General features: G+C 36.3%; 1 protein-coding gene across 2 annotated transcripts in view; it reads right to left on the minus strand.

The window, feature by feature from the left end:
- The window catches only part of LOC126175483 (AP-5 complex subunit zeta-1-like), a 149,094-nt gene extending 139,098 nt beyond the window's left edge, over positions 1 to 9,996 (minus strand). Inside the window, exons 1-2 of one of the 2 annotated variants that reach the window (XM_049922299.1) lie at positions 9,833 to 9,993; positions 9,083 to 9,439 (exon numbers count right to left, since the gene is read on the minus strand). In XM_049922299.1, the coding sequence (XP_049778256.1) occupies positions 9,083 to 9,439; positions 9,833 to 9,867 (392 nt within the window). In that variant the 5' untranslated portion in view covers positions 9,868 to 9,993. Of the gene's footprint in view, positions 1 to 9,082; positions 9,440 to 9,832 lie in introns of both variants that reach the window. The other variant, XM_049922300.1, reaches the window with a different exon arrangement.
- Positions 9,997 to 12,750: the final 2,754 nt, after the last annotated feature.

The following is a 12,750-nucleotide window of genomic DNA, read 5'->3' on the forward strand; positions in this document are numbered from 1 at the left end:
CTAATGAATGCTGGTCTAACATGATAATGTATCACTTATCACAATGTTGACTCTAGTTCTTAAATTGAGAAAGGGTAGTTGTGTAGGTCATCATCAACATAACTAAAGTGAAAAGAACTCCTTTCAGCTATCAGTTGATGCTGATGGAAGACTGGATCTTGGCTGCCAAATGTGGTTATGCAAGTCCAATGCTGCACCATAGACTGGGCAATGTCTCCTTTTTGGCCTCAAGAACACATTTTCTCAGGTCCTCAACTAATGGTTTGCATTTGACCCTTTGCAACACATTATATCTGTCTCTCTGAGTGGAGTGTCACTCTTTTCTTCCACCAAGGACCAGTCTGTCTTTTAAGTTGTACTCAAGAATTTGGCATGCATGCATTTGCAGTGTGGTGTATTATGCTGGTAACATAATCCACCTGCTAGCCAACTACCTGTACAACATCCAGTTAACCTTGTTCAGCACCCTCATTACCAACTCTCTTACAGACTCTGTTTTGACTGACATTTATATCCAGATCAGGAAGTGGATCAACTTCAAAATCGATTGCAGGAAACAACAGTGTGACAGTGCTGAGGGTATGCTACGTCCCATGCTCAGTCACTCATCTTTTGTTAACAAGAATCTCAACAACACATCCCAATGGGCAGAAAGTAGCAGAGCCCAAAGCAAATGGTGTGTATTACAATTGCCAAGGACGTGACAATGAAAGAGGAGTCCCATGCTCTGTCACTCATCTTTTGTTAACAAGAATCTCAACAACACATCCCTATGGGCAAGAGTAGCAGAGCCCACAGTAAATGGTGTGTATTAAAATTGCCAAGGAGGTGACAATGAAAGAGGAGTTAGCGAGAGTCTCTTGGTCAAACGGTTCATAGGCAGTCAGGCAGAGACAACTTTGCACAAGACTTGTAGCAACCTGTGTGCTGACAGGAAGTGGCAGGGTGGGATTTGGATCATCTGCCAAATTCCTCACTTCGCTCTCTCCCCACTGACATCACTTATGTGAAGGCTGTAAGCACTTTCCACACCATCATAATGTACGATCTGATTACGTCATAGCATTTCCCTCGAAGACCATACTGACAGAGTTTCTACAGTAGCCTGGAATTATTCACACTGTCAAATGCTTTAGACAGGTCCATGAAGTTCCTGCAGGTCTTCTGCTGCCTATCAAGTGAACTCGGAATGTGCTGTTACTGTTGTGCAATTCAATTCTTTATTACCATTACATACATTTTTGCAAAGGTGAAGATATATGATATTGGCCCGTAGTTTTCTAAGTCACCTATTTCCTTGCTTGTACACTGGATTGGATTGGATTGTTTGGGGGAAGAGACTAAACAGCGAGGTCATCGGTCCCACCAGATTAGGAAAGGACGGAGAAGGAAACTGGCCGTGCCCTTTCAAAGGAACCATCCCGGCATTTGCCTGGAGTGATTTAGGGAAATCACGGAAAACCTAAATCAGGATGGCCGGATGCAGGATTGAACCGTCATCCTCGCAAATGTGAGTCCAGTGTGCTAACCACTGCACCACCTCACTCGGTTTGTACACTAGTTTCACCTCACTCGCTTTTAGTGAATCTGGAAATAATATCTTCCTCTACTGCAAGGTTCAGCACACGTGTTAAGGGTTTTGATATACTTTCTTTTCATTCCTTTATGAGATGTACTGTAACACCATCTAAGCCAGATGAATGTTTGACTTTTAGTTACTTTATTAGGTTTGAAACTTCTATCAGTTGCTGTGAGGAATGCAATGGTATGGTTTATAAATGGAATTCTTGGTGGTGTACTTAATTCAACTGTTTTATTTTATGTTATCAATTCCTGTGCTATAGTTACATAATATCAATTAAAGGTGTTTGCTATTTCTAGAGGATCTACAAACTTCCGGCACATTTCAATGTGCGCGTCCTCCGCTCAATTTGTCACTTTTCCTCTCTCTATATTTATGAGGACCATAAGTCTTTTCAGTTATTTTCTCCTTTACTTATAGCTATCTTAATGAATAATGCCTTTGTTTCTCAAGGTTTGTGAGTTAATCTGCCTGGTTTGCTCCCATATCTTCTGATTACTTCCATCAGTCTCAATGTTAATGTCTATGTCTATCTATGCTAATGTGGAGTTTATTACCTGTGTGTCACAGTAGAATGAGGTAACATTTGTTATTATGTGACCAATAGTAGTTTCACTAGGCTCTGTTACTCTGGTGGGTTTATCTATCTTTATTTTTAGGTTGCAGTACTATTAGGTCCAGTACTGTTTTAGTGTCTATATTTTTCCTCGTGTCTGTGATCAAGCCTCTAATAATTATTAAATAAGCATGAAAGGAAAGTTGTAGTTGAGAAGTGATGAGAGTGAGTTGTAGCCTAACCACAGTGTTATTCTTCTGTACACTGAGCAAGCTGTGAAGGAAACCAAGGAAAAATTCAACAAGGGAATTACAGTTCAGAAAGAAGAAATTAAAACTTCGTGGCTTGCCAATGAAAGTATAACTCTGTCAGAGACAGGAAAGTACTTGGAAAACAAGTTGAGTGGAATTGGTAGAGTCTTGAAAAGAGGTTATAAAACAAACAACGACAAAAGTAAAATAAGGGTATTGGAATGCATTCAAATTAAATCCGACAATGCCGAGGAAACTAGATTATGAAATGTTGCACTAAAAGTGGTTTATGAGTTCTGCTATTTTGGGTATCACGAGAGGTGGAAAACAAGTGGTTTTCAGCAGAAATTGCTAAATAATTCTTAACTGCAAGATCTGGGTTTGGGGATGGCAAGAGAGAAAGAAAAGGGAGTGGAGAGAGCAGCAATTTAGATTTATATGCTGAACAAAAGTGTTATGGCTCAGTTTTTAGTTTTATGTTAATATCAGTTATGTATTCCATATAAAATACTTCTTTACATTTTTTTAATTAATCAGAGTTTTATATGCAATTCTGATTGTGATATGATGTAGAATACCATGCAACTTGTCGTATGTAGGGTACTGTATACCCTTGTATTTTTTATGCCATGTATTTTCTGACAAAATACATTCAATGTATACTGTCTCTGGATGAATAAACTACTACTACTACCACCACCACTTAACCTTGGGAGACTGCAATAGTACAGATGTCAATCCCTTGAATTATGAAATACATTTTTACTTACACATTATCATGTTTCTGTGTAATAAATATCTCCACTACAAAAATTATGGATTCCAAAAAGAGAGAGAGAGCTCGCACTGTTCAACCATGAAACCCAGAGTGCCATACCCAAAGGTACCCAGGTCGAATGCCTTGACTTCCGTGAAGCATTCATTCAATACGGTATGCACTGTTATTTGGTACACAAAATATGAGCTAACCAAGATTGGACGAGATTTGTGACTAGCTTCGGGAGATTCTAAGAGAGAAAACTCAGTTATTTATTCTTTATGGGATGAAATTATCACAGGCACAGGCAATTTCTGAAGTGCCCTGAGGCAATCTTATGGGGCCACTACTGTTTCTAATATTTATAAATGCTCTATCAGATAATGTCAAAAGCTCAATGAGGCTTTTAGAAAAGAACACTGTTGTCTACATGAAAGTGGTAATGCCAGAAGACTGTAGTGAAATGAAGGAAGACCTGTGGAGGATTAATGACTCGTGCAATGACTGCCAGATGACCTTTAACGTAAATAAATGTAACATATTGTGCATAAATAAAGGCAGGGTCAATCCATACCAAGTGGTCCAAGAAAAAAATAATTGGTTGCTTGACCATCTCAGAAAAATTTTATATTTGCTGGGTGAATTCCCCAATGTTTAGTAGTCACAAAAATATTTTTTAACAAAAATATTCTTTATTCTTTTGAAATGGTGGCCATATTTGTTCCAGGCCACATGCGTTTTTTTCGTATTTGAAAGCATCTACATTTTTTTACAATTATTCAGTAGTGGATTGTCCTAGGCCTTTCAGATAAAATGCATTTAGTTCAACACACTCTGGGATACAAATTAACAACATTATCACTTAGCTGAATGAATTCTTTAATATATTTTTAATAGTTCAAAGTTATCAGCCACAAATTAAAAAAAAAACCTCAATTTTTGAACAGTAGTTTTCCAAAGAAAGATTAATTTCATTTTTGACCAGAAGTTTTCCAAAGAAAGATTAATTTCTCAGCTTTAATATTGATTCTGCTATTACACTGTATAGTACAGTTACTTTTTATAGAGTATCAATGGTGAGCAGCTTACACTAAAAACACACTATTTTTAAAAAATGGATTTTTTAAAATTTTTCCATTTTTTGGCCTGCAATATCTTTATTGGGGGACCAGATAAAAACCTGAAAATTTTACAGTTATTGGATCTTTATGATATCAAACTTCAGTATAAATATCAACTTTGAGATTCAATTGGAAGTTATGGAAAAAAATTACAAACACAAGTCAAAAACACATTTCTTAACATCCGCGATATTTAGGCTAATGGAATAAAATATATCAGTTACAGTATATAATTTAATCATATCTATGATTACTTACAGTTTTAATTGAAAAGAAGCCTACTAATTACATCATATTGTTCTCTTGTTATTTGTTTTTAGTACATCGATCATTGAACATTTGAGAAATGTATTCACTCAGTTTGGGTGTTAGATAAGTTCGCCCAGTCACAGTGGTAAATTCCATGGGAGACAGCTTCCTTAGTATATTTTTAAGTGGCATCCAAACTTGATCCTTCTCAATTTTTTTAAAAAGATATTCTTGGTTCTGGAGGGTGATAAAATACAACATGTACATCTTGGTTTAGACAGTCAACTTCGCCAATCCACCACTGTTGATCGTAAACACAAGCCACTATGTCTTTATTTTGAAGAACCAGTTGTAAAAGTTTTCCACACTGATGAAGCTCAGTATCAGGTGGAGTTGGTGTGATCTTACACCTCAGTAAGTTGTGCGAATGGGGTACAAAATAATGAAAAGATCAGGTGCCTTTAATCTTCTAAGTGTTGTACCTTTCCTTCAAGACACTGTCATAGTCTTCTTGTATTTCCTCACATTGTACAAAAACATAGGTAATTCCTTTGATATGTTTTTTACAGAATTCAAACATTTCTTGAGGTGTTATTGTATGATTGTCATCAGTCCGCTGAAGGTTTGCTTTTGTGACAGCTCGCTTTGTTGTACCCCCATCACAATCACAACCATTTTTCCCATGGCATGAAGCAAAAAAGTGTCATTCTACATCAAACCCAAAATCTTTATGAAAGATATTAATAATTTTGTTTTGTTTTTGTATTGACTTGCTGACCCATCCAAAAAGCAAATCAGTTTTTTTATGGAAGGGTGGTGCTGTTTAATGTAGTTTGTTAATTTTAGTTGAAAAATGTGCACTTCTGTAGTGTTGTGTTCAAGGTAGTCTGTTACAACACAAAAGCTGTGGCTCATTAGTTTATCTTCATCTTTATAATAGAATACAAATGGATGAACTGTGGCCTGTTTGTTTACCCAGTGGTGCCCTTGTACTTCATCTTGAACAACAAAGGAATAATTTTCCGAAAAGTCAGGAAGAACTAAGCATTCATCAGCCACCAAGGTTTGCTTGTTGTCTTTCAAAAATTTACTTTGACCTTTTGCAATAAAATGATGCATTTTAAGATTTTCAAGGTTAGCCACCAACACTTCAAAAAACTCGTCTCGTGATTTTATGACTGTTACCATTTCAGTTATGTCTTGAGTCACCCATTGTTTGTATTTTATATTGTCAGGCATCAAATCATCTTCTTCGGATTCTTCAAATATGTCAAGTAAGGCTTGTTTGCCTGGACAATCTCCACATTTTCCCTTGATCATACAATTGTAACTGTCAATATTGCATACCATAAGTTCCAAAAGGTCTTTATAGTCAACTCAAAAAGATTGGCTCCATCTATCAACTTTACATTCTGATACAAACAAACACAAAGATGCCCCTGCAACAATACACCATCTTGATCTCAACTTGCAAAACTGTGAACTTCCAATTTTAATGTCAGGATCTTCTTTTTTAAATTCAGTGAATAGTTCATTTAAATTACACGATATTCTCCTTTTTTGTATTTGAATCTTAGAGCCATTTTCTTTCACAGAAACACAGTCTTTTTTGCCAGACATCAAATGGCTGTTATTGTCATCGTCATTATTGATTGTGTTTTCATCTAGCAAATTAGATGCACTTTTCTTTTGTAATGCTGGTAAAGTTCCCTGTCCTTTTCCTAATTGCCTTGTTAAGTTAACAAGATGTTCTGACACATTAAATTCATCACTAACTTTTGCTCAACGCCAAGAATTCGGCAGTAAATTGATAATCTTAATTTTATCCACTTTGTTTGAAGTACTGCATTTAGTTTTTAGTTTTTCTATCAATCATCATATTCGGTTGGTGAAGTATTAGAACTTCCATCTGTTTTAGTACAAACTGTATTTTGAAATGAAAGTTCCAAATTATTTTTGACTGTAGCTGCCACTTTCTCAATTTTGTATTCAAGGCACTTGATCTTTTATCTTGACTTAGTTTTCTAATTTTACTAGCAGGCGATATAACCAGGATTTCACAAGCTGTATCTACTATTTTAATGGTTGCTGATAAGTCACAAATTTCTGTATCTGAGGTTTCACTATCCTTTCTCTTGTGAATTGCAAATATCTTAGACAACATGTTGGACACAATGATTTTCCTGGTACGAGATTGACAAAAGGGCTTTTGTTTTTAGAATAATGATCAAATGTTATTTCTCGCAAACCTTTTGTTATTCTGTTTCTCAAAAGGGTCCATGCAAAACTGACCAAAAAAGTGATGAAATTTTTTTAAGTATTTTATTTCATGGTACTTGCATGTTGATTTGACCTCTGGGTCGACTCGTAACTTAAACAACACTTTTTCTTCTTCACTGTAGTCTTCGATTAACGGAATGTCTTTAGGATACACTCCATACACACTTTTATGACATGCTTCATTAATAATAACACCTACAGAGCACTGAGACACCATTTTTCAACTGCACACTTCAAGAACTTCTAGCTAAATAAGTGTGAGTAAACACTTGTCCGTGTAAGGGGGAAGACAACAATCAGACTTCTATAGCCTTGCAGATGCAATTGTTAGCCTGCTGAAACAATTACCAAAGCATTGTTTCGACAAATAATCATTACCTAATGTAATGTGGTGTGTAACATTATACAATTGGTATACTTTATTTGATTAGCCCACCAGATATCGCAGATGTTAAAAAACGTATTTTTGACTCGTGTTTGTAATCTTTTTTTCCATAACTTCCAATTGAATCTCAAAGTTGAAATTTATACTTAAGTTTGATATTATACAGATCTATTAACTGTGAAATTTTCAGATTTTTATCTGGTCCCCAAACAAAGATATTGCAGGCCAAAAAATGGATTTTTTTTTTTAAAAAACCATTTTTTAAAATAGTGTAATTTTTTTAGTGTAAGCTGCTCACCATTGATACTCTATAACAAGTAACTATACTATACAGAGTAATATCAGAAAAAATATTAAAGCTGAGAAATTAATCTTTCTTTGGAAAACTACTGTTCAAAAATTCAGTTTTTTTTTTAAATTTGTGACTGATAACTTTGAACTATTACAAATATATTAAAGAATACATTCACCTAAGTGATAATGATGTTAATTTGTAGCCCAGAGTATGTTGAACTAAATGCATTTTATCTGAAAGGCTTAGGACAATCCACTACCGAATAATTGTAAAGAAATGTAGATGCTTGCAAATACGAAAAAACGCATGCAGTCTGGAACAATTATAGCCGCCTTTTCAAAATAATAAACACATTAGGGAATTCATCCAGCAAATACAAAATTTTTCTGCAGTGCTGGACCACTTAGTACGGATTGACCCGATAGTGAGATCCACACTATTGATGAAAACTTACTGGGAATTGTAACAACTGTAAAATATCTAGAGGATGTGAACTGAAGTGAAATGAACACACAAAAATAACTACAGGAAATGCAGATGTCAGGTTGAGATAAAACAGGAAGAATCTTAAGGAAGTAGCTAACAAAACACTTGTTTGACAATTCTTGAGTACTGTTCGTCAGTCTGGGGTCCTTACCAAGTGGGATTAGTTAGGACAGAGAGAGAAGATGCAACAAAAATCAGCATGTTTCATAAAATAATCATTTATTCAATGTGAGAGAGTTGTGGAGATGCTCAACAAACTCCATGGGGAGTTGCTAAAAAAGCAGCACTGTGTATCCCAGAGAGGCTTACTGTTGAAATATCATGAGTGTATGCTCAGAGGGTTGGGCAACATATTACTTTTCCCCCTTTTACATGACCATAACCAGAAAATCAGAGAAATAAGAGCTCATGTGAAAGTTGACAGACAGTTGTCCTTCCCATGCACCATTTACACAAGGGAAAACAACAGTGGTGCCAGAGGTACCCTCCACTACACACCATATGGGGCTTGTGAAATATAGATGCAGATGTAGAATGTATTAAAAGGGAAATTCCCGATAGTCAAAGCTCTGGCGAAGGATGTGGTTGCTTAAAGGATTGGGTGATGACGGGGAGTACAGGTTGACTGCCAGTTCACAGATGCAACAGGTTAGTTGGGGTCATGAAAGACAAAGTGCAAGAAAAACTGATTCTGGATACTTGGCAGGATACTGTTTGCCTGTGAAAACTTTTGGTGTTGAACAGGTGACAGCTGTCAACATTGGGCTATTCTTTTTGTTTAACTCCTGAAATGTCTTTGTCCATATCAAATGCAGAGACTAGATACCCAGTGCAAGCAAGTGCTACTCAAGGGCCTAAATGCATACATGTTTACTATCTTCAAGAAATTCACGTCCTTTCGTTATTTTAATACGACTACTATTGAGGTACCTCAATACATTGAACCTATATACAAACAGAAAAGGTAATTCAACTGTTTCATACTGATCACAGAAAAATGTGCTCTAGAGTAGAATACATTACCCAAGAAGTTCTTAATGTTGTCTAACTATCACAACCAAGGCTATAATTAGTGGTTTGGCGAGACATTAAAATTGGTTTAAGAAAATATTATCCTTACCTTAGTAATTTATCTACTGCAGTTTCGTCAAGAAGTGGTATCATACCACCGATAAGTATGCAGTTTAGTAACTCGATCATCGATGAAAAATTGGATGAAAAGCACACCGTTTCTGCAATACTGCTTTCCAGAAACATACATGTCTCTTCTATTATTTGGAAGACTACAATTTTTGTTTTCTTTGACGTTCCTTTACTAGCAAATATCAGTAATAATGAGTCAAAATACTTCTGCTGAGGTGTTGGATACAAATAGTTGTACATATAAAACAACAGAATATCTCGTAATTGGTCAGATTTGGCTCCTTTCTTCATTAATTTATTCCACAATTCTTCTACATGATGACCCGGGAATTTCCTGTAAATAAATACAGAAGTACCTGCATAGTTATAATGGATATTTATTATATTATTGAAAAAATTACTGTCTACAATGTAAATAAGTATAGTAGTACACACATCATGTGATTGTAGTATTTGGCTCCTGAGGAAATATGTTCGCATTTATGGCTTCTCAACTACAAATAAATACAAATCAACTGAACTCGTTTAATTTACAAGAGAAAAAGAAATAAATCTGTAAAAGAGGGCAATGTCATTTAGAAGAAGCAATCTGGCCATCACCACGAGTAAATATCAATTCGATGTTTCTTTCTGTAAAGTGAATGTCATCATTGTATAAATATAGTTTATTGAATTACGCGCACGTACACGATACAAAGAATTAATTTCTACTGGAGAAAATTACAACCTGTAATAAGAGACTAGCTGGTTACAGTCAGCCATTTCTCCTGCCACACTACTAAGCGTAGCAAAACTTCAAAACATAAACAAACACAGCTGTCACATGGCACATGCCTTTATTTACATATATCGTAATGACAGGTACTGTTGCTGCGCTTCTGTCAAAGTTATACTTTGACGCTCTCGAAGGCATCGATAGCTGACTTGTCTCTGGGGATAGCAAACCTTCGTGCCGATCGGCTCACCTACTGGTCTGCAGCTTTCCATGTGAAATTCAAAACTGTATGTTGATTACTGAACTTTTTAATTTCATGTGCGTAGTCGCAATCTCCACATCGCAATGCGTCGAAGTGCCTGGGCGGCTTTTCAGTTTTTAGGATCTACAGTTTAAGGTAATGAAGGAATTTGCTAAAAAACCCTCGAAAATATATCTCACAAATAAAAACATAAGTAAATTCTCCCCAAGCCATGGGTATTTCTTCGCGAGAAGAGTGTTCCAGCACTTGTTATTTAAATGACTGCAGAGGACAATGCATATACATTTGTATATGCATTGTATATCCCGTGTTTATCGTCAATGGCTGCACAGACGTCAGGGACGCTGGTTTCCTTCATTAACCTGAAGCCGAATTTGATTTTTAACTAGCAACTTTATGTAGTTTTCTCGAAAAGTTCGGATCCAACTACAGCAGTTTACGAGAAGATTTGCATTTTTATTTAACATTACCTTCAGTGGACTGAATCTGCCTGTAACACGAAGCAAATAAACAATTTTTTCAGCCTTCAGTTGCAAGGTAATTTTACTCGTTTACCTAGGTTTCGATTCCAGTAATGGAATCTTCTTCAGAACCTATAAATTAAACCACATACGGACATATATTACTCACTAAAATGCATTATCAGTCTAATGATTGAATAATGAAGGAATTGTGATACTTGCAAAAAATGAAATTATTTTGTGAGCCAAACACTGGCCATGTCACAGATTAAAAATTAAAACATTAAAGACGCATAATCATAAGATTATGTCAGTCAAAATTAAAACCATTAAGGCGAACGTGGACGGAGCTTCGCCGGCCACATATCAGGACCACACGTAAGCGGTTCGAAAACTAGGCGTCGTGAGCAGTTACGCGGCGAGGCTCGGCCGCAGCCAAGCGCATGCGCAAGCGCAAGCGCAGGGGCGAGAGACAAACTGTCTCAAAATTACTTAGAGCAAATATAAATATAAACAAAATGTAACTGAAAGCTGTCCTACAATTGGACAAACCTATCTATTGGTATAGCAACATTAAACAATTTACCTGAGAACAAACTACAAAGCCAAGGTATAAATTTTTTTTTCTTTAAATATTATAGTAAGAGGGCGTAGCCCCGCTACAGTAACTAAAAATTAGTGTCAAAACCATGCGTGCTAAGCATAAAATGTCTTTAACATAAAAAGGCCTTAGCAACTATGTGTCATTACCAAGCATATAACGAAATACAAAGACACACATGTAGAATCACATTATAATAAAGGGACAAAGCAGATAGGGAAACAGCATCGGCCATTCGAGGCGGACTGTGGGTCAACTCCACTGAAGTAAAGGTTGAAATCCTTCGAAATAACTTCTATTTTTTAATTGCAGCTGATCATTAAATAAGTTGTCCCTATCAATACTAAGATGTTTAAAAATTTGCAATTCTTCGAGGGTGTCTAGCCTACATCCCTTTACTTCATTATGCAAAAGCTCTGCGTCTTTTAGAGGCTTGGGAGCATGCGCCTTTTGGACCAGATGTTCAGCAAATGTAGATCCTCGAGTTCCATCACCGCTTTTTGTCGGCAGGTGCTCTTTAAACCTAACAGACAGGGCCCTTCCTGTCTGGCCAATGTAATAAGAAGGACATTCAGCACATGTGATTTTATATACACCTGACAGCGATGATTTATCATTACCTTTATCCAGAGAATGAACTAGGTTCTTTTTGAGGTTGTTGGTGGTAGAGTATGAAACTTTACACCCTAGGTTTTTTAATAAACGACCTACCTTATAGGATATGTTACCTATAAAGGGAACTGATATGTATTTCGTTGCCTGGTGTTGATTGTGAGTATCTGCACTGGAAAGGGTGGTAGTCTTCTTTCGTGTTTTTCTATTGAACATCTGTCTCACTATACTGGGATTATATCCATTATTCTGAGCGATGTTTTCGAGGACTTTTAATTCGTTCTGTAAGTTGATTGGCAAAAGCGGAATGGAAAGAGCTCGATGGATACTCGAGCGAAAAAAGGCCATTTTTTGGGCAAGGGATGGGTGGAATCAGCTGGGATGATGATGTCGGAATAGGTTGCTTTCCGAAAAATTTTGAAATCTATTTTGTTGCCAATAATGGATAGAGTCAGATCGAGATAGTCTAAGGTCCTATCAGCTGTCTGATTTTCTTGCGTGAAATTGATTTTTTCATGTAGGTTATTGAAAGTGGTAAATAACAGTTCTAGCTCTTCATGGGAACCTTCAAACACAAGCAGCAAATCATCTACATATCTCGCATAGAATATTATATTATTTGCCAAATCTGGATAATTCCGAAAAAAACATCTGCTCCATTGAGTTTATAAAAATATCTGACATGATACCAGCTAACGGGCTGCCCATAGCTAGACCACAGGGTTGCGAATATATTTTATTATTGAAAGAGAAATAATTGTACTTGAGGGTGGTGCGTAACAGAACCATTAGTTCATCGATCTCAGGGGCCGATAATTTTTTATGGTATCGCAAATTGGTTTCTATAATTGATTGTACATGTGTGTCTTTGTATTTCGTTATATGCTTGGTAATGACACATAGTTGCTAAGGCCTTTTTATGTTAAAGACATTTTATGCTTAGCACGCATGGTTTTGACACTAATTTTTAGTTACTGTAGCGGGGCTACGCCCT

This window comes from Schistocerca cancellata, chromosome 3, assembly GCF_023864275.1.
Source record: "Schistocerca cancellata isolate TAMUIC-IGC-003103 chromosome 3, iqSchCanc2.1, whole genome shotgun sequence".
Lineage (NCBI taxonomy): Eukaryota > Metazoa > Arthropoda > Insecta > Orthoptera > Acrididae > Schistocerca > Schistocerca cancellata.